Source organism: Siniperca chuatsi, linkage group LG16 (assembly GCF_020085105.1).
Source record: "Siniperca chuatsi isolate FFG_IHB_CAS linkage group LG16, ASM2008510v1, whole genome shotgun sequence".
Classification (NCBI taxonomy): domain Eukaryota; kingdom Metazoa; phylum Chordata; class Actinopteri; order Centrarchiformes; family Sinipercidae; genus Siniperca; species Siniperca chuatsi.
This window is the reverse complement of record NC_058057.1, coordinates 29,331-57,252: the sequence shown is the minus strand read 5'-3', so window position 1 is coordinate 57,252 and position 27,922 is coordinate 29,331. Positions and strand designations below refer to the sequence as shown.

The 27,922-nt window shown below is 40.2% G+C and overlaps 1 protein-coding gene and 1 long non-coding RNA gene across 3 annotated transcripts in view; one reads left to right on the top strand and one right to left on the bottom strand.

The window, feature by feature from the left end:
* Positions 1-27,922, top strand: part of kcnk10a (potassium channel, subfamily K, member 10a) — a 70,060-nt gene that overhangs the window by 20,627 nt on the left and 21,511 nt on the right. The window contains exons 3-4 of the mRNA XM_044169712.1: positions 9,039-9,156; positions 20,369-20,529. Of these exons, the coding sequence (XP_044025647.1) occupies positions 9,039-9,156; positions 20,369-20,529 (279 nt within the window). The remainder of the gene's footprint in view (positions 1-9,038; positions 9,157-20,368; positions 20,530-27,922) is intronic.
* Positions 189-15,870, bottom strand: LOC122863322. 2 transcript variants are annotated; one of them, XR_006374987.1, is made up of 4 exons: positions 15,818-15,870; positions 15,402-15,581; positions 5,936-6,008; positions 189-946 (listed from the first exon to the last, which is right to left on the bottom strand). It is a non-coding gene; the product is annotated as an uncharacterized LOC122863322 (long non-coding RNA). The 2 variants fall into 2 exon arrangements; XR_006374986.1 differs by lacking the exon at positions 15,818-15,870 and having other exon boundaries at positions 190-946; positions 15,402-15,712.

Below are 27,922 nucleotides of genomic sequence, written 5' to 3'. Positions count from 1 at the left end.
TCTATTTACTCAACTTTTTTGGACACATCTACATGGTCAGTAAATTAAATATAGGAATACACCTGTTTTTAACTGAAAAACGTCTAGAATAATTGTATGATAAATGGCTGTAACTTGCTCAGGAAAGGTTAGATGTAGACAAAATTTAATTTGGAAGTTTAGAACACACAAGTACAACTTTCTAAATTAAAAAACATAAAATTCCTGAGGTTCGGCCTGAGTTCACAGTAAAAAAACATCACATTTATAATGATGTTGAAAAAAATTCTAGTAAATTCATCTATTCTCAGACAGAGCAAATGTAAAATTGGGTCTGAATGAATCAGACTGAAACCTCAGGTTCTCCTGAATCTAATGATGTATGGCACTTGATGCTTACTGCTAGAATAGCTTAGAGCCTGCATTTCTTTGTGTTTTGCCTTATAAAGTTTTTACACTATTATCAAGTTTCATTTCCAGAATCAGGTATGATATACATCACTCAATAAAGACTTCTATTCACTATCATGGGGGATATTAACCCATAAAAAAAAAAATGGAACTTGAATTTTTACTAATTTTATTTAAAACAGCACTGCAAACCATAATGACAAAATAAAAACTCGACATAGACAGTTGCATACATTTGTTTGGATTGTTCTAGAAGTGGTTTGAAGATTCTAGCTTCTTGTCTTATGCCCATTTTTTGGGCAGTGTCCATGGGCGTTTTTGGCCAGGATTTGTCATTGTTTTCCCTGCCAATGCATATCCCTAAATATAACATGTATCATGGCAGTTCCTGTCCACAATCACAAACAGGTTCACCTGGCTTACATCAGAAAGGGGTATTCTTCCTGGTCCTGGAGGGGATATTTGTGGTTGGTCAGGGGGAGACGGCCTTCCTCTTCTCCTCCTTCTTCCCTTCCACTCTGTGTGGCCCACCTCGTCAGCATCCACACTATAACATCTGAAAATAAATTAAAAAAAATAAATAATAAAACTACTATTTCACTGGGTAATTATCATTACTCCATGCCTTATTCAACACACACTTCCTTAGTGGCCTAACCCTATCCCACCATCAAAACACACCTTCTGGAGGGATTGAAATGACAAAAATAATAATAATACGTTTATTTATATAGACTAGCTATATACTGTAAAATAGTTTACAGTAGTGTTTGGTTTATTACACATACTATTTACTTCCACCTTATAGTATTCCTCACATCCTCTGAATAGCACGACCCTGGCGCAGAGTCGTTGTCATTTTCATTTTTCAACGCCTCAGCTGCACTAAATGTCGTTTTTGTCATATCTTTGTATCTGTCTGTATCTCTGTTTCTGTACAAACTTTTCCTCTCTGCTTTGCTCTTGTCCCATTACGATACACAAAACAACACACAGCCAAGCCTCTGAATCAGACATTTCGATTGGCTGTGACGTCATCCACTGTAGCCAATAGGAGTGTCAGATTCAGACATGTGACTCTTACCTCACCAACAAAGATGGTGAATGAGAACTGATTGATATACACACAAATAAAAAGAGCCATGCGCTAGGCAGAGGGTGAGATTATCCACATTTTTTACACTTTTCATATTAGTAAATTACACATGAACAAACATGGGCTCTCCGGTTATCTTAGTTTCTGTAGTTTAACAGGGAAAAATGGCATGTCTCCAGCTCAAACCATTGAGTAATGACATTTTAAAGACAACATGATATTTGGGAGTGTATATGCCCCAGTGGGTTAGAGATTAAAGTGTTAAGGTGTATGTGTGTGATCGTTGTAGCAGCATAACAGTGCCAAGTAAAAAGGGGTAGTTAGCATGCAAACTGTCTATGTGAAGCATAATGTTAACTAACATCAATTTAGCATGTGGCTACCAAATAACCTAAGAAATGAAAACAAACCTCAGGGAGACCCAATCAATACATGTACATTGACAAAAGCTAAACAGTCCTGTGCTTAGCTGTGTACACTGTGAAGCTATGTTATGCCCAGTTAAGTTACATTACCAGTCCATGGAGGATGTTGGGATTTACAGTGGTTAAAGGGGGCACCCACTTGTGTAGGTGCGATCAATTAATTATGGCAATTAGAATTATCAAAGATAATCATAAATAACTGAATAAAGTCCTCGGGTGCACCACTCTTCTTAAAGAAGAGAAATGAGCCACTTAATTGAGTGAGTCTCATAAAATATACTAAACTTTCAATTTGGAACTCTAAAATTAAATTAATAACTATAACCAGAATTACCACCAATAGCTAGTAGGTGGAAGGATTTGGAGTTCAACATAGAAGAGGTTGGAAAATTACTCATTCTTGTCCAACATTAAAGAAGTATACACAAGCATTTATTTAACAGATAAACAAAAGCAAAAACAAAAACACACAATGTGAAGTCTAACTCTAGACACTAAACTACAGAACAAAGGGTGTGTGCGTGCAGGTCTGGATGTGCGCCAAAAGGAATGTGTGTCTTTCTTTGTTCTGCCTCTGTATGTCTTGTGTCCATGAGCTTGAACCCTCGTGGTCAGAAACAAAGGAACATGTGAAGGGGAAGCTTTAAAGTTACTTTCTGCTGGGTGTTAAAAGTTAAAAGGAGTTAGTTAGCATGCAAAGACTCTGTCTGTGTGGAGCATAATATAAACTAACATCAATTTAGCGGTGGCTGAGAACTACGGTTACAATAATAAGCTCACGTTAACCATGGAGAAGATCACAACAATAAAACCTAAATGAAAACACATCAGTAACATCACATGTACAAAATTTTAACAGTCCTTTGCTTAGCTATAAACACTGTTACTCAATGCTATGCCCAGTTGTTACATTACCCGTCCGTGGGAGGGAAAGAGAGGTGGCTTTGGTGCTGCTGCTGGCGGTCAGTCTGTTGTAGACAAGCCAAGATGGGAAGAATTGTGGTTCTGCTGTGGAAGCATGCTGCAGCTGTGCAGTGTCTGCTTGTAGAGATCGGAGAAAGCCGGTTGCTCCGCATGAGGTTGTTGGTTTTACAGAGTTAACAGTTCGGCGTTAACTTGCTTCATGCTCCTGTTCTGTGTGTGGCAGCTGTTGAGGCTAAACTTTGTTGAAGAGATCTAGCAGGCTCTCACTTTGCTGCAATAAGATCAAAGACTTCGGTTCTGCTGTGTGTTTCTGCTCCAAGCACATTACATGGCGGTGGTAGCAGACTACCGCCTGCTGCGTGCTGGAGGCGAAGGCAGGAGGAAAGAGTTCAGTTGGCTGTCTGTTGGTGAGCAGCTGACACTGAGAGTGAGACAGCCACGGCTGTCCGCCACAGTGAAGGATTCCAGGAGAAAGAGAGAGAACAAATGATCGATGACCTTTTTATTGACCTGGTGACATCCGGGTCACAGGTCAGATTGGCCAATGCTGCATTCAATGGCTCTCAGGATTCTGGGACAAAAGCGAATTCAGTCTCCTAACAAAAGTTAACAATCACCCAAATGAATGAATTCATCTGTGGAGTCCCAACAAGGGAAAAGGGGTTGCCTTGGTGCTGTTGTTAGCTGGCAGTTCCGTTGTGGATGGGCCAGGCGGGGAAGAAATGTGGTTCCGATTGCAGTCTTTTGCTGTGCCGTGTTCCGATTGTGCAGATGGAGAAACCGGTCACTCCGTCTGTTCTCCTCAGAGTCAGCTGCCCAGGGCTGATCTACTTTGTTGCTTTTGTTGCTTGTTAAAGTTAGCTGGCAGATTTTGTGTCGTAGCTGCTCACGCTAACTAAACTTGTTGCAGGGAATCTAACAAGCTCTTGCTGCGCTGCTGGAAGATCAGAGAGTTTGGTTCTGCTGTGTGTCTGCTCCAAGCAGGACATACTGGAAGACAGCTGCTGTTGTCAGCATCTTGGCTAGTCAGCACTGATACCAAACAGGACGTGTTCTTCAATATTTGGTTAAGGGTTAGGGAAGGATCCTAGTTTGTATGCCTCTGCGCTGGCGATAGCCGTGGCCGGAAGCATTATGTTTTCGGGTTGTCCATCCATCCTTAAGTCCCGTTCTCATGAACGTGACATCTCAGGGACACCTTGAGGGAATTTCTTCAAATTTGGCATAAACGTCCACTTGGAATCACGGATGAACTGTTTAGAATTTGGTGGTCAAAGGACAAAGTTAACTGTGACCTCACAAAACATGTTTTTGGCCATGACTCAAGAATTGATGCGGTTATTCTGACAAAATTTCACACAGATGACTAATGGGATATATTACAGTTGGTCGGACACTGAATATGTGACACTTTTGACTCAAAGGTCACTGTGAACTCAAAATAGGTTTTTAGCCATAATTTAAGAATGTATTAGGCGATTCCAGATTTCACCCACATGTTGATTGGGACGAAACAGTGAGTAAACAATAAGCAGCACAGTACAAGCTTTCCTCCATCTCGTCCATTCTGCCTTTCACTTCCTGCTTCATTCTGAATTTGTATGGAAATTTTTATTGCACTATGAGTTGTAGCCCACAGAAGACAATCCCCAAAATGTACCATGGCCCACAAATATTTCACTATGCACAAACATGTATTTTTGTAAAGTAAACAAAATTCCACAAATAAATAGGAAGGAAGGAACTTGTTGTTGTGCGACCAATTGATAGGCCATGACAGTAGGTTAAACTTAACAACACGTGGGATGTACAACGTAAATCTGGTCTTTGATGAAAGTCCTATGTGCATCATCCACCCTGACCACCTCCCTACAACTTCTGTGTGGTCCGCAACACTTACTGGAGTAGAAAAAGTGTTGCCGTTAAACATAATCCAGTCAACAATTACATTTCCTCTGAAGCATATTTGACAAAACCATTTATTGTTATTTAAATGTAATTTTTAGGAGACCGTGTTGAAATATCTGGTACTTTGATAAAAAGACAAAGTTACCAAGATACCTAAATTTCTGTTGTGTGCTCAGCTGATGCCTAGCTGAAACTAAAGATTACATTTTATAGAAACCTCATAAAACGTTCAGTTTAAATCCATTTGCTTTCAGATTCTGGATCAATTCTGGACATATTCAGCAATTATTGCACCATGTTTTGTTCCCAATTCTAAATTTGCTACATATCTGATTCACGCATGTTATGGTACCAATACGTAAGTAAATCCTGCTATTTTTCCTTTGGGCAGTACATTTATTTGGTCAGAATGTTTTTGTAAATGGAGACTTCAGTGAAATCATCAGTCACAGAGCTGCACTGCCAGTGAAGAGCCATAACCCTGAAGGAATCATTAATCAGAATTTTAGTGAGAGTTTGAGTCATAATATAGTCTTAATGGAGATGTTTTTCACCCTGCCAAAAATAAAATTCTGAGGGAAACATCAACTGCTTGAAATCTTCTGGTAGAACATTTTAAAATGTAAACATATATAGGCAGCTTCTGTACAAAAATATTGCTCTCAACCTTCAGTGTCCCAGTGTCAGTCTGAGCTGTGGGTCTTTTAAATTAAGTACTACAGGGTCCCTCAATAAATAGAACATGAAAGTGATAAAGTGATTTCATGGTGGCAGGGGAGAAATGACAGCTGATAAGCATAGCTCAGAGAAGTGCCAGCTGCTCCACGATCTCAGGCCAGAGGTTTAGCCGTAAGACGGGTAGGCCTCTGCCACAGTCAACGATCCAGGACCAGATGAATATCACTTCATCCCTCTCTGTCTGTTCCAGGAGGGAGCAGGTGACAGCTTCTTCTGGCAACATTTCTAAGCCTCAATTTCCTTTGATTTTAAATGTCAGTAGAAAGGCCACAGAGCTCCCTCTGCTCCAAATCTCTCTCTGAATCTGTACAACAAACACGGAAATAACAGCATATGACTCTGTATGGGTATTTTGTCACTGAGGTTAAAGGGCACTTCTGGTCTATTACAACTTGGGTCTTATTTTCTCAGTTTTTTCCATCATTTCTATCAGTTATGATAACATAGTACTCACCATAAGTAATTGGTGACGTCTGGGAAGATGGTCACATCACTACCATGTCCAACTTAGTCCAAAGAGTGATCATCTGTAATGAAGCCAACAGTTTATCCAGATTGAACTAAACCTCTTAATTTGGAGGTCAAACTGAAAGCGAGTGCGCCTGAAATGTTGCTGAAAATCCGTCATTGTACAGGAAAACCTTGTGCATACAACTACAGTTAGTACAGTAGGTCAAAGTTGAAGCAGGAAGTGGGTCTGTTAACTGTAATGCACATGTTTACAACACACAGTTTGGCCTGTTCTTTGTATGATAGCAAACTGAAAATGTTGGGACAAAACAATATCACCACAATATCTGTTTAGTAACTTATTTTGACAACATGAAATTGTCCTCATCAGCATATCTGGAAATATATATTCCTGACAAATACTCCTCATGTATTGCTGAATATTGCTGATGAATGTGACCATATGAAATGGTCAAAAGTTCTAGAAAAAGCTACTAATTTGACCTTGTGGTGATATTTTGTCAGCTGAATGTTTCTTTTTCAATTACTAAAATTTTTTCAAATTTTAGTATTTTTCAAATACTAAAAAAATGTGCCACTTTATGATTTGATTTGGGGTGTGCAACAGTTTTCAGCTGCAAATATTATGTTACGTAATGAATCCAAAAACAACCTAGTTTGTCAAAAAAGTATAGTATAGTAGTATGCAATAATGTTGCTCTGGCAAATGTTTGCTAACACATTCACCATAACAACTTTACAATTCAATTAATTTTTTTTTATATAGCACCAGTTCATAACAGAAGTTATCTCATTGCATTTTTCCTATAGAGCAGGTCTAAACCGTACTCTTTATAATATTAATTACAGAGACCCAACAAATCCCACCATGAGCAAGCATTTGGCGACAGTGGCAAGGAAAAACTTCCTTTAACAGGCAGAAACCTTGGACAGAACCAGATTGACGGCAAAGACCATGTCGAATTTTAACCAAGCCAATAACAACAACTGTAGTAGCAGTTGTCGAGCAGGAAAACGGGGGCAGCAGGTGGCCCACAACCACAGATCCAGTCTCTGCAGCTCCAGAGGCAGAAATACCTGCTGAAAACAAGTTATTATTATGGTAGTCTTGCATTTCATTTACAGAATACCAAGATAAATTCCTTGTATGTGAAAACTTGGAAATAAACCTGATTCTGTTTCTTAATTGATTGCAGTATAATGCTATGCTAACTAGCACTGGAACTCAAGAGTAACCACTCTTCTGTGCAGATATAAAGACCACGGAGTCACAGACAAAAACTGTTCATTTCTTATATATCCTCTTTTATCGTTATCTATTCTTATTTATAGTGTGACATGTACTGTGCAAAAGCCCAAACTAGGGCTTGAAGTCTGTGACACAGTGGAACTTTTGATCAGAGTCTGACTCTCTGTGGATGCATGGAGGTGCATCAGCTCTGTCCTTGTGTGTTTGACCTTCTGCTGGCCACACAGCTATCTGTCACACCCTGAGTGTCGCTCATTAAACTGAGACTCCATCTGCCAGGACGGACACTCACGGGGCAGACTGGCACTGAGTGTGATGCCAGCCTCATCTCCGTGCTCTCTCCCTGCACCTCAGCCAAACTCAATCATTGTGCAGAGGCACACACTGCAGAGAAGCAGCCACTGTGTTATGTAACAGGAATAATGGGGTGATGGATTGGAGAAGTCTCAGGACTTTTCTTTTTACTGTCCCCTGAGAGGTGTTACTGTAGCCTGGGTAATGATGACACATGGCTCATTCAACTAATCTGAATTCGGTTGCTCTATTCACATACTGAATAGTAACATTTAATTCAGGATGAAATACTGATAAAGATTTTGGGCAGTGTTTGCATCACTCTCTTTGAAGCTTGAAGTGTAGGAGGAGATCAAAGCAGGGAAACTGTGGTAAAAGACTCATTGCAGACTCATGCAGGTGGATGCTGCCGGGTGTCTGAGACACAGAGGCTGAAGTAAACAGCATTAGCAAGAGAAATAGCATCAGCACAGAATCTTCGGCATGTTCTCTTTCCTCCTGCTCTCTCTCTCACTCCCTGTAAATGATATTATAAATAGTAGTGCCCTGAGATAACTTCTGTTATAATTTGGTGCTATATAAATACAATTGAATTGAACTGAATCATCAGTCCATCAAGCTCCTGAAGTTTGTGGTTGACACCACTCTCATTGGACTCATCTCTGATGGGGATGAGTCTGCCTAGAGGTGGGAGATTGACCACCTGGTGATCTGGTGCAGCCAGAACAACCTGGAGCTCAATGCTCTAAATAAAGTGGAGATGGTTGGGGATTACAGCCCAGGCCCACCTGTCCACATCACCCTGTGTGAATCCCCTGTCGACACTGAGGAGTCCTTCCACTTCCTGGGCACCACCATCACCCAGGACCTCAAGTGGCAGCTGAACATCTGCTCCCTCACAAAGAAAGCCCGGCGGAGGATGTGCTTCCTGCGGCAGCTGAAGAAATTCAACCTGCCAAAGACAATGATGGTGCACTTCTACACCACCATCACTGAATCCATCCTCACCTCCTCCATCACCATCTGGTACTCTGCTGCCACTGCCAAGAACAAGGGCAGACTGCAGCGTATCATTTGCTCCGCAGGGAAGGTGATTGGCTGCAATCTACCTTCCCTCCGGGACCTGTACACCTCCAGGACTCTGAGGCATGCAGGAAAGATTGTGGCTGACCCCTCCCACCTTGGACACAAACTGTTTCAGACATTTCCCTCTGGCTGTGGTCCGGAACCCCCACTGACACTGACGCTATACCCCCCAACTATTACACGTTACGTTACACGTTACATTAACGCACTTCTTTTTTTTTCTTGCACATTGCAAATATTCTGTATACTTTATACTGTGAACTTTTGCACATTCCCTGCAGCAGTAAACAGATAATTTGATAGTATTTAGGAATGAAAACTGTCTCCTCAGAGCCCAGCTGACACTGAAGAGTGGAAAGTTGGTAATTCTAGCAAGATGCAGAATCCAAATCCCAGTTAGACAGAATCCTGACACCAAGCTTTTCTTATGTGCCTCTGTCTCTACTTCTCTTCCCAGCATTCTGTGGAGGCTGTGAATGCCGGAGTGAATCCCATCGGTGATACCTCCTACAACTCCAGCCACTGGGATCTGGGTAGTGCCTTCTTCTTTGCCGGAACTGTCATCACAACCATAGGTACTGTGATTATGGCAAGACTCAATGGCTCACACTGAACAGGTTAATGTAATGTATTCTAGGGAATGTACTGTATCGTTGCATTGTGGGCTGGCTGCACAAAATTATTGTATCTATGAATTTATTACTTACGAATGGATTGAAAGCATCATCAATCCCTCAAATTAAACCAAACTAAGCAGCTCAGTTTCTGGAGAGACTCTATTGTTAAAGTGAAGTATGGTCCATATTATTGGTCCATTGGTCAGCAGGTATTTCTGCCTCCGGAGCTGCAGAGACTGGATCTGTGGTTGTGGGCCACCTGCTGCCCCTATATTCCTGCTTGAAAACTGATACTTCAGTTGTTGTTATTGGCTCTGTTACTGATGCTGACATTATTCTTCCTATAGCTGTCATTCCTATTATTACTAATTTATTAATATTAACACTACAATTACTATTCTTCTATAAAAAAAATCTACATTCTATTCTTCTGTTCTTCATTGTGCCCCCCCTCTCTTTCAAAACCTAACACCACCATTGAGTCTGGTTCTGTCCAAGGTTTCTGTCCTCTCAAAGGAAGTTTTTCCTTGCCACTATCGCCAAATCCTTGATCATGGTGGGATTTGTTGTGTCTCTGTAATTAGAGAGCTCTATAGGAAAAGCGCAATGAGATAACTTCTGTTATGAACTGGCGCTATATAAATAAAATTGAATTTAATTATCTCTGTAATTTCTGCCACAGGTGGACAAAAAATATTATTGAGCTCCTCATGCCCCTGTCACTAAATGTCTTTTTTTATTTTTAATGAGTAGATATAACAAATATACCAAAGATACTACACGAATATAACACATATAATGAAACAATAAATAAGTCTTAAAAGTTAAAATTGTTATACACTCAAAAAATTTTAACATTGACTTTAATTAAATTTATTTTGTCAACAGGTTCCACAAAATTGAATGAGGTTAGTTAAAAGCTAAAAATGTTAACTAAAAAATATATAATTTAAGAGATATTTGAAGGAAAACTATGCAGATTTTCAACTAGCTTTGTATCATTACAATGTGGGTAGTATATGCAAATGAACAATAGTTAACTTCTCTCCATGTTGGTTGCACCCAGAGCTCCCTGTTCATTTGCCGGCAAAGTCTGCCAGATGACTTTTGCCAGCTCTAGGGCTGTTGTTCGAAATACAGATTTTACTTCCGCATCTTTTGTATGCCCGCCTCCACAGACAGTCGGATTGAGAGACGGGCGGCTCCTCACTGCTCCAAAATCAACTGGCTAGAACAACCATTGGCAGAATGCTATGTTCCTGTAGATGTGGAAGAAAACCATTTTAATAGTGTAATGCTGGAAATCAGATATTCCGGGCTACTTATGAGCCACAATACAGTTCGGAGGAATTACTACGTATGGAGGAGGAAGAGGCCGCCACAGCCGAGAGTCAAGTACTGCCAGCCGGTGAGGATAGCGGCGCAGAGCTGCCCCGTTCCAGGGACAACTGGTGGTGCCGCTGTGGTAAATGTGCAGCAATGGAAACAGAAGTGGAGTGCATTACACCAAAGGAGCATAGAGTAAATGCAATAGGGACAAGTGTTTTGTTACTAGCGCAGCAACGTTACAGTGTGAAAACATACAATACACATTTTTATGAGGCTTAGCACATACATTGCCCCAGTTTGTTACCCAGCAGTGCTATCACAGTTTAGCATAATGTTAGTACCTCTGACCGGCTGTATGTAGGAGCTGGGGAAGTTTGGGAGTGGGAGTGGCCTTGGAGGGCAACGGGCCAAGTGCATATAGAATATGTACAAGCTACATATTTTACATTTGTTCAACATACATCTTATTTGTAGTAGTAAAATAATACTGTTAAGTCCAATTAATTAAAACATTAGGTTTTCACCCAATTTATTTTTTACTAATTAGTTTGACATAATTCTAGTTTGGCAACAGGTTCCATACAAATTAATTTGGCACGATGCACTTCCTTTCTCTTTTCAACAGTTTCAATCTATTACATTTTTCAGTTCAATTTTATTTATATAGTGCCAATTCATAACAGAAGTTTTCTCATTGCACTTTTTGTATACAGCAGGTCTAGACCATACTCTTTATAATATTTTTTACAGAGACACAGCAATTCCCACCAAGAGCAAGCACTTGGTGACAGTGGTAAGGTAAAACTTCCTTTTATGAGGTAGAAACCTCGAGCAGAACCAGACTCAGGGTGGGCGGCCATCTGCCACTGCTGGTTGGGTTGAGAGAGAGAGAGAGTATATATTTTAATATCATAATTCTTCTGTTTATGTATGTTTTTATTTTACACATGCTTTTGCAATGTTAACACCTGTTTCCCATGCCAATAAAGCCCAATTGAATTGAATCAGGTCCCAAACTGGGACCCACAGGAGAGGAGCTTGATAACTGAAGGCTCTGACTCCCAATCTACTTTTGGACACTCTAGGAACCACAAGTAACCCTGCATTCTGGGAGCGCAGTGTTCTAGTCGGGTAATAGGGTCCTATTGAGGTTTAAGATATGGCGGTGCCTGACTATTAAGAGCTTTGTAGTTGAGGAGAAGGATTTTAAATTATAGTCTGGATTTTACAGGGAGCCAATGCAGAGAAGCTAATATTGGAGAAATATGATCTCTTTTCCTAGTTCTTGTCAGCACACATGCCACAACATCCTAGATCAACTGGAGAGTCTTAAGGCACTTATTCGGGCAGCCTGATAATAAGGAATTGCAATAATCCAGCCTAGAAGTAACAAATGCATGGACTAGTTTTTCGGCATCATTTTGAGACAGGATGTGCCTGATTTTTGCAATGTTACGTAGGTGAAAAAAGGCAGTCCTTGAAGACATATCCTGATCAAAGATAACTTCGAGGTTCCTTACGGTGGTGCTGGAGGCCAGGGCAATGCCATCTAAAGTAACTATATCTTTAGATAATGTGTCTCATAGGTGTTTGGGGCCAAATACAATAACTTCAGCTCTGTTTAACATCAGAAAATTGCAGGTCATGCAGGTTTTTATGTCCTTAAGGCATGCTTGAAGTTTAGCTAACTGATTAGTTTCATCTGGCTTGATTGATAGATATAATTGGGTATCATCTGCATAACAAAAGTTTATGGAATGTTTCCTATTAATATTGTCTAAAAGAAGCATATATAATGTGAATAGAATTGGTCCAAGCACAGAACCTTGTGGAACTCTGTGACTAACTTTGGCGTGCATGGAGGACTCACTGTTTCTCAAGAATCGCAACTGCTTTCTCAAGGATCTTAGAGAAAAAGGGAAGGTTAGATATAGGTCTATAGTTGGCAAAAACTCCTGGATGAAGAGTGGGCTTTTTAAGAAGAGATTTAATTACAGCTACTTTAAAGGACTGTGATGTATAGCCTGTTAATAAAGACTGACTGAGCACATCTAGTCAAGAAGTGCTAAGGGTAAAACTTCTATAAGCAGTTAAGTTGGGATGGGGTCTAAGAGATAGGTCGATGGTGGAGAAAAGCAGTCTATATATATCAATATATATCATGTTTTACTGCAGTTTCTAAGGTTCCTGTCTTTAAGGATAAATCGTTGCTGGTTGAGAGCAGGACGTGATTAATTTTGTCTCTAATAATAAATATATAACTTTTATCATTAAAGAAGCTTATGAAGTCATTATTACTGAGGGCTATAGGAATATAAAGAGTATGGTCTAGACCTGCTCTATAGGAAAAGTACAATGAGAAAACTTCTGTTATGAATTGGCACTATACTAAATGAGACTAAATGAGATTCTTCCAGATTGGTGGAACGCCATTTCCTTTCTAAAGACAGAAAAAAAAATACAGAAATACATTAGGACTGCACATACACACATACTAAATGGGTGGCTAAATGGGTGGCTAAATGGGTGGTAAATGGCGCTACATATATACATACACTACATATCGCATTCACCTCATTCACACATTGATGGCAGGTGCCAACTGCTTATCAGTCCAAAGAAACATTCTGACACATAATCATTCTCACACACTCAGAAGGCACAGCGCTCTGGAGCAAATTAGGGTTCAGTATATTGCCCAAGGACAACTCAACATGTGGGCTGGAGGAACCCAGGATCAAACCGCCGACCTTCTGATTAGTGAATGACCCACTTTACCGCTAAGCCACAGCTGTCCCAACCCCACCTCACATTTCTATAAGCATGTGAAATGGATGACTTATCAACTGTCGAGATAGATATGTATACAATGACCAATTAATGATGACTAATTGGTCATTGTATACATTTAACATCTCTTTCGCATCCAACACTGAACTTTTCTCAACACTCACTAATGGATAAACCTGAAAACAGAGGCCTCAAGTTTTAGTGTGGATCAGGGAAATGTTGTGCTGTATGTTGAGAAGCAAACTTTGTAGCTCATTCCAAATGTCAATAAATCTGATCCCTAAACACATCTGCAGTCACTAAAGTTGCTGGAGTTGCTGTTCAGACTTTGTGAGCAACAATCGAATCCCAATTTTATACTCATTAGGGCGCATTCACAGATGTGATTCCGTTCTTTAACACTTGATGATCTGGGCAGTGTGTTGGTCAAGTTTTGCTAGGAGCTTTGAAACAAGGGGAACAGTAGTAATCCTCACAAATTCTGCTTCCACCTGAAAACATAATGTCCACAAACACAACATATTATTGGTACCTACTATAACATTCAACCATATAGTAAGACCTCATAAAAGTTTTTCTACGTTCTGCCATATTTCTAAATTCAGTACAACCATGTAACTGCTAGTACTAAGTACCAGAGGTGTAAAGAGTACTGAAATATCCTACTCAAGTACTTACTTGACTGAAATTGTACTCAAGTAAAAGTACTTGTGTAAAAAATGACTAAAGTAAAAGTAAAAAGTAGCTCACTTAAAAAGTACTCAAAGTAAAAGTTACTTCGTTGATTTTTATTAATAATCACATTGCCAAGGCTACCTTACACATGCATCATGCTTATTGGGTAATCTGTAGCCCTCAGCTCCCAGTTATAATTAAAGGGAGATCAGAGCTTCCACACACATGGCCAGTCAGAAACACAGCCTCTGATTGGTCGACAAGTCAGTAACACAGCCTCTGATTGGTCGACAGTCTCATCCCAAGGCATTGCTGCCAGTAGACAGCTAACAACAATAATAACTGTTTTCAACACAGAATAATTGATAATCATAGAAGACATTCAGTATGGATCTATTTTATAGTCTCCAAAAAGACACTGCAGTTCAAGGCTGGATTACAAAGCTTCTGAAAGGGATATAATCGCACTGGAGCCCTTGTTGGGAAGGCACAACAGTTAGCTTCTGGTAAAAAAAAAAGTGTACTCTAAAAAAACATACTCTCACATGCAGCGTTCCAGAGATATTTAGTATGTCATATACGACTTATTTTGATGTGTAACTGGAGCTCTCTTACTTCGGATCGGAATCGGACTCCTTGAAAATCAACCGATTTGACATGACATTTTCATGTGGTTGGCCGTTTTTTGATGCAATGCATGTGTCTAGTCCAAGTCATTTTTTTTCCCTGTTGATAATTTTTAAGCAAAAATAAAAAGCTACTCAATTACAGTAACGTGAGTACTTGTAATTCTTTACTTCCACCTCTGCTAAGTACTTGAATAGACATGCTCTCACAATATTGTATAAAAAGCAGACTGTGCTCTGAACAATCAAAAGTGTTTTCTGTGCTATGGTTACATTTTACACAAAATGAAAAACATTCCCATATGCTACTGGAATTCTGAACTGTAGATTTTTTGTTGTTGTGGTCACTTCAGTTGCTTCAAGCATTCAGCCACTTACCGGTGTTTTATTTCAGTAAGTGTAACGTTACAATGACTATTGGTCTGCTAATCAAATTAGTGATTTTACGTTCGCAATCAATCCGACTCTTTTCAACAACTCTTTTGTACAAATGAAGGGAACTGAGTCGTACTTGGTGAAGGCCATTCTTTTTATCACTGTGCCCAAAACTATGGTTTCACAGTGGTAATGTTTTCACGGAGTGTCGGGGCTCGGCGGGATAGCTGCATGACCCAGGTTGGTCTGCTTTTAAGTTAGATAGCTAACATGTTCAAGACCCACCTGCTCTCTAAAACTACACAAGCACGCCAAAAATATAGAGCATGTCTTGTCTCACAAACACAAAATACAATCATGCTCAATTTGAAAATACTACAAAATAAGAAATGAAAAATGCACTCCTACCTCTTCCAACTCAGAAAACGAAGACCAACAGCAACTTGTCTGCCAAAATGAACTCAGGGAAGATTTGAAGGTAAACTAAAAGCAGGCAAGTGGCTTTGCATATGTGCAGTCTGAAGCGTCCTAATCTTCTTCTTCTTCTTGGGGGTTTTACAGCAGCTGGCGTTGCATTACTGCCACCTTCTGGATGTAAGAAGCATTTTTATCCTAATTCACTTAAATGTTCTGTGATTAAACAACACAATATTTTGTACAGATAACAACAGACACAATTACATGGACTTTATTAGAAAAAATATTTTAACTTAACGAAGACATGTATTTTAAGTAAACTGAAAATAAATAAATTATATAAAGTGCACAACTGCCTCATTTACTTTTTTGAGTGTACAAAGTCACCTGATGTATAGTTCATCTACCTGAGCAAAAACCCAGCACACCATGTCCCCCATCGGCAACCTGATACCATGGGGAATAATTTGAGAGAAGAACTGAAACACAAAGAAAAACATAGGCAGAATAACAGACAAGGTAACAAATAAGTCAAATTGACTTGACTTGAGCTTTAGACAACGCGTTCACTATCACATTGTCTTAGCTTTTCAATGTAAGCTACTACTTAACATCTATCCAGTACGACTGGAGGAATGAAGACCTGTCTGTTTAATTTACGCTTTAGACACTGTTGACTTTGCCTGCCAGTCAGCTGACATTTGTGGCATGTTTTAATGAATGCAGCAACTTGGCATTTTAACTTTAGCCAAAAAAAAGGTTGTGACTGTAAGTTTTCCTAAGACCGGAGGGTCCCGATTCTTCATGTGCATTTTTTAAAGCAGACTCACGGAATTTAGATGACAATCTGAAAAAATGATGCCCACTGAAACTTTGCCCATGTGGCACCCAGTTCCTCACCAGTATAGCCTTGTGCATGAAGTAGCCATCAGTGCTGTTTTTAACTTCCTCACTAGGCACCACCTACTCAAATAGACCTTTAAGAGAAGGATCGTACCCTTGCGCCACCCTCAGGTCATCCTGTGAAACTGGCAGAGGCAAGTTAGACAATGAAAATAAACAGAATCAGAAATACTTTATTGATCCCCAAGGTGAAACTCTTTGACATGCTTCTGATGCTTTGTGTGTCATTTATCAGAGTCAGCAACAGTATCATCAGACCTGACAGGACATTGAATGAGTCACTGCACCTGCTGAGAAAACATCTGAATAGTTTTTCTCACTCTTGTCAGATTGACTATTCAGTTGAACTGGGGAAGCCACAAGCAATTGGGAACATCAGCCCAAACGTGCCCTCCAGCCACGGTAGTACAGCACAATATTATGAAGAGGGACTTGCAAAACATTCACCCCTATCCCCCAGAACAGGAACAAAGTTACCAGTATCACTGTCATTTAAATTAGGCATCACTGAAGCTTGAATGAAAGAGTCTACTGCACCAGTATCATGCAATATTGTGACTGGGATCTTATGATCACTACCAACCAAGGAAACCAAACCCCGCGAGATGAAAGGCAGGCCAGATTCAAGGCTACTGTGATTTAGTGCTTTTATCTGCCCACCATCAACTACAGTTGAGCTAGGCGGCATTTGCACAAGCACAGCTAAACCAACCCTGTGAACTTGTGCAGCACCCACAATTTGCCCAGACTTAGCTTTTAACACATTGCAAATCACTCTTCCAGTGTCCTTCCTTATGGCAAAAATTGCAAACCTGCCATGACCATTTCTTTACTCCGACATAAAAGGTTTTACATGATGGCCAGGAAAATATGCATCACCCGCAGATGCACCATCTGCACTGGAGTAAGGTGCTCCAAAAGTACACTTGTGCGTCAGCACATACTCAGCCAAAGCAGCCACTTAAGTTATATTTTTAACTTAATGCTCACTGATAAACAGCAAATTCTCAGGTATTGAATTTTTTAACTGCTGTAAAACTACCAAGTCGCACAGGTAACCAAAAGTATTGACATCCAGAGCAGAACACCTGCGAGAAAAATGTCAGATCACAAGTAAATTCAAGGTGTGTCTGGTTCTCGTATTTCCTGCACTTTCTGAACCTCTGCCAGTATGCCTCAGGGACCAACTCATATGCCTTCAGTACTGGTGACTTAACATTGAAATATTTTTTTAAAAAAGTATGGATTGCAACATTAAATCGCACGCAGATTCACCCAGACTCATCCCTAGTCTTCATGCAGCTTTATGGCAAGTACTTATGCACCATCTCCACGATAGTGCAGGAAAGCACCAGAATCTGGCAACTCCCCTGGAGCTAAAGACGTGCTCCCAAGCAAAAAGTTTAACCAAGTTTACTGCAGCACTACAAAAACAAAAAGACGTTGCTATGCCTACCAGAGAACTCTGTTCCAAAATTATTGTGCACAGACCATCAATACGTACATACCCTACAGCATAACACTACGGCCTAAAGAACAAATCTTTCCCACCAGACAACAACAAAAACAGCAAAACATATGAAATGACTTTTATTAAAGCGAAACTTCAAACAATTATGTATTCCCTCCAAAATTCTTACCTAAATAAAGACTAATAAAGACCTGTACTTGTACGTATGGCAACTACCAACCAGGCAGATAGTAACACCTCCTGTCAACACAGACATCATCTATGACACGGTGCCATTTACAAATGTCTTCTCTGCAGACCCATGTGGAAAATAATGAAACAACAGAATATATTAACTAAATGTATTGAATGGTAAATCAGTGGATATGTGAAAGTGTTGTGCAGTATGGTATAAAATAAAGATAAGTGCAACCAAACCAAACAAAAGAAAACGTGTTGCAAGGCAGAGCACCAGCGATGGAGTGAGAGGAAGAATAGGGAGGGCTGATCCTAAATGCATTCTGGATGGACTAGACAGATGCACTAATACAAACTCCACCTACCAGAATTTGAAGGGAGAAACAAAACCCAAGCAGCAGCCCAGGGCAAAACACAACCCCACAGGCCATGGCAGAGTCAGAGGGCCGTCAACCCATATGTGTTCTTTATTTGACCAGGATTGTTCCCTAAGGTCAGTTTGTTTTTGAGAGCAAATATAATTTCTTAAATTCGATTTTTAAATTATGTTTGAAATAAACAGTACATGTCACACACATTGTGTGAAGCTAACATTATTTCTGCATATTTGCTAATAGCATCACATGAATGGAAAACAAAGAAGACTGGTTGAAATATTAATTCATCATTGACCATCGCTTTGATGATCTCAGAATGTCTGTCTTCTAAATGTTCTTAGTCCTGGCCTAAACCCAAGACTGCAGAAATACCAGGCTGTGGCTTGCTTAAAGAGTAACTTAACAGCAGGCTAAAAAGCAGGGTTTTGCTGCCCTCTCTGGTTGAAAGTTTCAAGCCTGTTTCACCTCTGACCACACCCAGCATCAGTGATAGGTGGGTTGGCTGCGGTCAGAGTGTGCCCTGTTGAACCTGTAACCACACCCAACAGTGATGTCACCGGGTCCTGGAGTCCACCTGTAAATCACTTTAGTAAGATAAAAACTTAAACCACATGATGTCAGCAAAGACAAGATTTTCAGGGGGGGTTAAGTTACTCTTTAACCTTCTTTCCCACTTGTATTTATAGTGCTAACCCAGGTCCATGGTTAACATCTCAAGAACACTCACAGCATGGCAGCTGATGAGATTTGACTGATCAGACATTTCATTGCTTTTGTTCTAACCTTGATTTGCACGAGTGATCTAGACCCTGTGTTATTGGGGATGGTTGTAATTAAGACATGTATATTGGGCTGTGTTACAAGAGGCAGGTTTTGTGGCATTTCACTGTAGCACATTTTCTGTAAGAGATTTGTAATGTAGATTTGAAGTTTTGCACAAATTTGTCAATACAATATTTTGTCCACACAGTAGTATTTATTATAATTGTGTTGGCACTTTATACAAATTAGGAGTGTACAGTCCCTCCCATAGGTCTTACTTACTTTCTTTCAACAAACGGATAACTTAGCAAACATATTATCACTGTCAGTAACGTTATACAATTAGTTACCTTTATAAGTTATCAACAAATAGCCAATGTTAGAATTAACAGTGGTTTACTTACCAGTCTAGAAGAAACGTTCAGCATCAAAATTCATCCCTTTACTCACCAAGAGCTATCTCCAGTGGTGGAAAGCAATACCAATGTTAACTCCTGTTTTGCTGCTATTTCTATCACTTCTTTCTTTGCCACTGAACGTGGTTTCTTGCCCTTGGGGCAGCGCTACTTCTTTGTCCTGTCATGTTGGAATGAGGGCAGACTGGATGCTACAGTGACTCACTATCGCCTCTTGAGGTACAAAGTGGTATTACAAGACATGACAGGCCGGGGCTAGCTGGTTACATACTAATTTCAGTAGATATCTCTGCAACACAATACATAGACGTTTTTGACATAAAGTTAAAACTGTTATTTTTTCACAGTTTGTTGATAATTTGAGTTAATTTTTGAATGTTTACTCCTAAAATTCTTATATTATAAATATAAATATAAATTCTCTTCTTATAGCTCCTTTAAAGAATAAAGTATAAGCTTTATAGTACATTTGTATGATGCCACTCTGTTGTGTTGTAATTGGTAGGTCTATTTATCTTTTAAATAAAACACAAGAATGTAAGAAACTGTAAGATACTGTCATGTTAGCAATTAAAGTAGATAGGAGAAATATTAAATTAAAGTTATTCCAACTTGTGTGTGCATGCACGCATGCACGTACTTCATGCCACCCCAGCATAAGTCAGTGCCCCACTTGGGCCACCCCAGTCGAAAAATTCTGGACACGCCACTGCTGAGATGTTTCCAGAATTAAGAATAACGTCTGATATGCATATTGAATATCCATCAGAATGTGTAACTAAATCTGCCCAGGGCTTTTGTTTGCTTCATGTAGTGCTTTAAACCCCCTTTTTGTCTCCTTTTCTCCTCTAGGGTATGGTAACATTGCCCCGAGCACCGAGGGAGGGAAGATTTTCTGCATTCTGTATGCAATATTTGGTATCCCGTTATTTGGATTCCTCCTGGCAGGCGTTGGGGACCAGCTAGGTACCATATTTGTCAAAAGCATTGCCAAGGTGGAGAAGATGTTCCGGGTGAGTCACAATGTAAATGTTCTATTATCTATGACTCAGCTTTGTGGAAATTATATGGTTGTGAAATAAACATTTTTAATGTGGTCCCTTGGTTTAAAATATGAACAGCAATAGACAAGAGGACAAGACACCCAGTAAAATTTAACAAACTGAGACACGCTAAGCACAGTTTGTTCAGATGTCTTAAGGCTAGTGGTATTTCTATGTTCAGTTTTAACATGAAAGCTGCTGAAATCTTTTTACCCAGATTGTGAAACATCTTGAGGTCTGTATTAGGGGTTAGTTAAGAGATGTAATTCTGCAGAGCTGCACTCAGATTAGTTCAGTCTTTTGCACATTTCACACAAAGTGCCAGTTTAAGATCTGCCTGTACCAGTACATCAATTACGTCAGTTTTGAGACAAGTGCCAAGGAATACCTTATTATGATTACATTATTGGGGTATACTGGAGTATACTGGCTTATATGATAAACTAATTTCAGACTATAATATACCTGTACCTTGAAAATATTAGAACTTTAACAGTTAATGACAGTATTAAGAACAATGTTTCATTTTTCTCATGGTTTAGATTTCTGACTCTGAACTGTATGAATATTCAAAGTATGGACATTTCTGCATGTTTGCACTGATGACATCACTGACTGAGACACCTATCTGATAATGTGTGACCTCTTTGCAAATAAGCAAACCACAAGCTTTTTACAGCCATGTTTACGTCTACAGAGGGCGACTGTTTTGTTGTCAGAATAAAAGTGACATATACAGTTACCTAAAATCTTTTCAGAATCAAAGTGCTAAAAAATCAGAAAAGGAGAGACTATTGTGAGTGCCATTTTGTTCCTGAAATGTGTTTATTTAACTGGCTAAAGGTTAGCCTTCTAGACCTTTTGCTTTCATCAGTAGTAATAATGTTAAGCACTGAAACATTCATCCATCCAGTAGACATTCAGCCCTTCAGGCAATTTCTAGCCATCTACCTTGCAGACATATGTTAATATTAGCGTATCATCCTCCATTTAAACCAGTTGTTACTGTACTGTACTGTGTTTCTGTAAGTTCAAGTGCACTGGCTCCTCCTCTCCTGCCAAGCTTTGTGGCAGTCTGATTTCATTCACAAAGGAATTTTATCTCTTAGCATAAATAAGCGTGGGCAGGGAACCTCCGGATCGTTGAATACAGTTATGTATCAATGCCCAAAATTCCAGAATGAGCACAATTCAATAACACATGGATTAGTGTACCCTCTTCTCTACATCTCCAGTAGATAGGACCATATTTATGCTTGCCTTTGTAAAGTCTGGAGGGAGTCCAATATACTCTATTGATAATTTTGAAGTGTATTAACCTTGTGCGTGCCTTCTGTGACGTTACGTGATGTGTGACTCCTAGCCTCAATATAGGAGTCCTTTCCCCAAATCTTTTTCAGTTAATTTGTATAACTGCACTTTTGCAGTAACATGGAAGAAAACATGGATGCGTCATGACCCTTTCCATAGCTGGAGAAAATAAGAGAGGGTATCTCTGCCTTTTGTGGCAATTCATCATTTTTAATAATGGATAATAATTATGGGATTGAGGTTTCTGGACACCTAACAAGAGTTAAAATGTTGTCCGTATAAAGCATTCATTTATACGTTACACATAGCTGTGAAGTTACTGTCTAACCGATTAGCCATGGCTAATCTCTCCAGGGGGAGAGCAAAGACAGCCAGGGAGACTGGGTCACCCTGATGGGTACATCTCCATAGTCTGAGGTATGGGGAATTAAATCTGTTCATTTTCACGTATGCAGTAGGTTCTTTATAAATCAAGTGCAGCCAGCCACAGAAAAACTGAACTAAAAATAAATACTCCCACTTGACCCTGTCTAACACCTTTTCAGCATCCAAAGACAGGGCCACAGTGGGAGTACAATCATTCCTGTCAGAACACACAGCGTCACAGATTATCTGTAGCGTGACGATTCCATATAAACCAGACTTGGTGAGAATGAGAGTAATTAGGACCCGGGAAAGTGTTGGTGGCAGTGAGCCACTCTTTGGCGAATCAGCATGCCATCCATCAGTGGAGCAAGTTCAGGGCCTAATTGGTTTTAAAACATGGTTGTGAAGCCACTTTTCCTTGAGGTAAAGTTGTGAAGATACTTTGAATTTCCTCCACTGTTACTAGACTGTCCACTATGGTTTTCTGTTCAACAGTGACAGTTGGTAGGTCTAAGTTCTACAGAAATTTCTTAAATTCTGATTTCCCTAGAAATGTTCCCAAACATTCTAAAAACTTTGCTCTGAAATGTTCCCAGAACATTTTTAATGAGAAGTTTTTGAAATTGTCCCTAGGACGTTATTTCTGTGGGTGTAAGAACAGTACTGTGCAATGGTCTTAAAATGTTACAAACCAAACTCTCTTTAAATGTTTCTAAGAAAAAGTTAATAGAAAGTTCTTACACAGCATTCTTATAATGTAGTTGTTTTTAGTTCCAGGAACATTTTTAGTGGGTCGTTTTTAAAGGGTTTCTAGAACGTTCCCTCTGTGGTTATACTGTTATTGTTTAACATTTTTTAAACAGTGAAAATGTAACTTGTTTTCAAAATGTTCTTAAAACTTTTTCTTGGATTTGCAACATTTCATTATAAAAACCTTTGCCTAAAGTTCCCATGAAGTAAAAAATGTTAGTTTTTGTTCTTTCCAAAGTCATGAAAACATTGTAAACTTTCAACAAAACAATTTTTAACAATTGGTTTTCCACAAATACTTATACCACAGCCAAGTCAAGTAAAATGTATTTATACAGACCAATATCACAAATGTGCCTCAAGGGACTCTACAAACTGTACAGTATACGACACCCTCTGTCCTTAGACCCTCGATTCGAATCAAGAAAAACTCCCCCCAAAATATGGAAGAAAGCTCAGGAAAAACAATAGAGGAGGGATCCCTCTCCCAGGACGGACAGACATGCAATAGATGTCATGTGGACAGAATAGACCAACATAATGACATTACAGTATGGACAATCAGGACAAAATTATGGACATTATATTGTAACATATATGTAGAACATGTATCCAGGAGGACTGACCTGCCGGATGGATAATGGTAATAGGTACAAGATAATCAAGAATAAGCATAACTAAAGGTTAAGGCGACAAGATGAGTTTTAAGTTTGGATTTAAAGGTCGAAACAGAGTCACAACAGGGGGCACGATAGGAAAAGTCAGTGCAGCCAGCTGACTCCTGTGTTCTGAGCGGCAAGAGCACGGGATGGGATATGTGGTTTATGGAGGTGAGGTATCAAGGGGCGAGTCCATTTACAATTTTGTAAGTCATCAGAAGCACCTTAAAGTCTGATCTCACATGGATAGGGATCCAATGAAGGGAATCTAAAATTGGTGTGATATGATACATTTTTCTAGTTTTTGTTAAGATTCTAGCTGCAGTAATATGAACCATTTGAAGCCTTTTAGTACTAGCACGTGGCAGACCTGACAACAAAACGATTCGATGATCAAGCCTGGAAGTAACAAAGGCGTGAATTAGGATCTCTGCATCAGTCGAGGACAGAAAAAAAGACTAATTTTAGCTGAATGTTGCGTAGGTGGAAAAAGGCAGTCTTGGTGATTTCTTTAATGTGCTGATTAAAAGAAAGAGTAGGATCAAACGTAACACCAAGATTCTTGGCTGTTGAACTTTGAGAAATCACAGTTTACTAGAGTTACTGTATCTCGGTTAAACTGGTGTCTATGTTCAGCAGGGCCAATGACCAGCATCTCACTTTTATCAGAATTTAGGAGAAATTTCTTGACATCCAGTTTTTCACAACTGACAAAACTTTAGACTTTAGAGTCCCCGAGGGGAAATTCCTTTCCACAGCACTGTACACATCAGACAACAACTTCACACAGTAACAACATATATGCAAGCTCTGTGCCTGCATCCGGAGGGCAGTAGGGTAAGATGGTGATTGAGTGGTTGTGTGATGTCCTGTGCTATTGAGGTTGCAATGCGTGCAATGGCCTTATTGTTTAGCTCTGCTAGGTTGGGTATGGGGAGACCAATTATCCTGGCGGCGGTGTTGGTTATGTGTGTGAGTTTGGCCCAATTAGTAACGGAGAAACAGTATAATAGGGTGGCCTCTAATTTAATTTTGAGCTAGGAGGACGCTGGGAGGGTGCTGGCGTGCTTTGGCTGCTGTTTCCCCATCCAATTTTTAATGTTTATGACATGTTTTTTCTGATCGGATACTCTCTAACCACTAAAGCACTTTGGACTAGCCCTGCTTTCAAAAGGCATGTTGATGAGCTAGCTAAAAAGTTAAGGATGAAACTCGGGTTCTTTTTTAGAAATAGATCATGTTTTGCCATTGAAAATAGAAAGCTGTTAGTACAGTCTACTTTCCTGTCAGTACTTACAGAGTTCAGTAGGAAGACAGCTCTGGGAAGAAAGCTGTTTCTCACTCTGCTGGTCCTTGGCCGAAGGCACCTGAGGCGCCTGCCAGAAGGCAGGGGAGAAAACAGTCTCTGGGCGGGGTGAGAGGAGTCCTTAAGAATGCTGCAGGCTCGACGCAGACAGCGTTTCCTCTGGATGTCCTCAATGGCTGGAAGTGGAGTCCCTGTGATGCGCTGGGCAGTTTTCACCACCCGCTCCAGTGCCTTGCGCTCTGCAGCAGAGCAGTTCCCATACCAGACTGTGACACAGTTGGTTAGGATGCTCTCTACTGTGCAACGTTAGAAGTTGGTTCTTCTTCGGCGTCCTCAGGAAGAAGAGGCGCTGGTGAGCCTTCTTGACCAGGCAGGAGGTGTCGGTGGTCCAGGACAGGTTCTCCGAAATATGGGTCCCCAGGGACTTGAAGCTGGAGAAACGCTCATCAGCCATCCCGTTAATGTGGATGGGGTCATGTGTGCCTCCTCTCTCCTTCCTGAAGTCCATGATGAGCTCCTTTGTCTTGGAGGTGTTAAGGAGCAAGTTATTGTCTGTGCACCATGTGGCCAGGTGCTGGACCTCCTCCCTGTAGGCAGTCTCATTGTTGTTGCTGATGAGACCAAGAGGACGGGGCTCAGCAGACAGCCCTGTGGTACGCCAGTGTTGAGTGTGATGGTGGTGGAGCAGTTGTGGCCTGACCTAACAAGCCGAGGTCTGTTTGTCTGGAAGTCCATAATCCAATTGCAAATGGAGGTGTTAATGCCCAGGTTTCCAAGTTTGGTGATTAATTTGGAAGGGATGACAGTGTTGAATGCAGAGCTGAAGTCAGCAAATAGCATTCGTGCATAAGTGTTCTTATTGTCCAAGTGTGTGAGTACAGAGTGCAGTGCCATGGAGACTGCATCCTCTGTGCTCCCATTGCTGCGGTAGGCAAACTGGTATGGGTCCAATGTGGATGGGAGGAAGTCATTTAGGTGTGACAGGACCAGCCGCTCAAAGCACTTCATAACAATGGGTGTGAGTGCTACCGGGCGGTAGTCATTCAGGCATGTTGGACTAGAGTGTTTCCGAACTGGCACAATGGAGGTGGATTTAGAGCATGCTGGAATAGCTTCTTGGGCGAGGGACAGGTTGAAAATAGCCGTAAAGACCCCAATGAGTTGCTCTGCACATGCCTTGAGTACACGACCGGGGATGCCATCTGGTCCAGCAGCCTTGCGCACATTGATCCGGCTCAGTGCAGTGTAGACATCTGTGGAGGTGAGTGTGATGGTCGGGTGGTCAGCTGAGGGACCACCAAGTTGAATGGCCTAGTCTCTTTGGGCAAATTGAAAGTTTTGTTAAATAACTTTGTTGTTGAGGACTGTGCTTGTTTTCAATAGTGATACCACTACGTCTTTTATTTTGTATGTGTTATTGTTTTATGAGTTAAAAAAATAATAATAATAATAAAACTTTATTTATAAATTCCACAGTGAAAGACGAAATATAAAGAAAATACATAAAATACACAAAAACAATAAAATATACAGTAAAATAAACAGCCAGTTCAGGTAAAATCAGGATATGCTTTCAGATAAAAATGTGTTTTGAGACGAGACTTAAATGAAGACACTGACTCAGACAACCTAATTTCTTCAGGCAAGTTGTTCCAGAGCCTCGGGGCCCTGACAGCAAAAGCTCTGTCCCCCTTAGTTTTCATCCTGGACTCAGGAACAGACAGGAGACCCCTGCCCGAAGATCTCAAACTACGTGAAGGTTTATAAGGGATTACAAGGTCTAAAATATAATCTGGGGCCAGGCCATGAAGAGCCTTAAAAGTAATCAACAAGATCTTAAAATCAATCCTAAAACCAACACGCAGCCAATGTAAAGAGGCTAAAACAGGTGTCATGTGGTCGTACTTCTTGGTCCTGGTTAACAGCCTAGCAGCTGAGTTTTGTACAGTATGCAGTCGTTTCAAAGTTTTTTGATTAAGACAAGTGAACAGACAACAGTTACAATAATCAAGGCGTGAGGAGATACAAGCATGTACAACAGTTTCTGCATCACTAAGATTTAAAATAGATCGTATTTTTGCAATGTTTTGCAAATGACATGTTCTTGCATCCTTTACCATCCTATTATAAAGGCGTAATAACTCTTTCATGGCCACAAAGTGGACCTGGAGACTTGATTTCTTCCATCTGCGTTCTGCTCTTCTGCATTTCTTTTTACAGCTTTGAATACTGTCATTTAATCATGGCTGTATTCTTGTCTTTGAGTTTGGTCTATATTTTCAGACGAGCTATGAGATCTAAGGTTGAAGAACACAGATAGTTAAAATAATCAACCAAATCGTTGGTGTTGGAGGGATTGGGAAACACACTGCCAGGAGGATTGAACAGTGTACAGAATTTTATGGCACTATGCTCATTAAGGACGCGTGTGTACTTAGAGCGAGATAAGACAGTACTAGCAGCCTGTAATTCACAGTTAAAAACAATGCATGGGTGATCAGATAGAAACATGTCCGTGATTTCCACAGATGGGGTTTTCAGGCCCAGACTAAAGACTAGGTCTGAGGTGTAGCCACGGAATGAGTTTGGCCAGACACATGTTGTTGAAAGAATTAGTGATATTTAAAAAATCAGCAGCAAGGGCATTAGAGGGGTCATCAATATGAAAAAAACATAAAATCTAAATCAGTAGAAGAGATCAAATCATATAAAATAAACGTTTTGTTAGAGAGGGATCTTACATTGAGAAGAGCCATATTAAAGTCTGTGCTGCTTCAGATTTGAGCTTGAGACTGGAGGTAGGGTTCTTTATTAAGTTATTATTATTGCTGTGTCGGCTGTGTCTGTTTCGCACTAAGGACCTATCCAAAATTACCACAGAAATATTAAAATTGGCACTAGAAGGATCCGGGCTCCAGATAGCAGCACTATGATCAGTCCACAAGGGGGAGGTAGTGACAGCAGAGGGTGC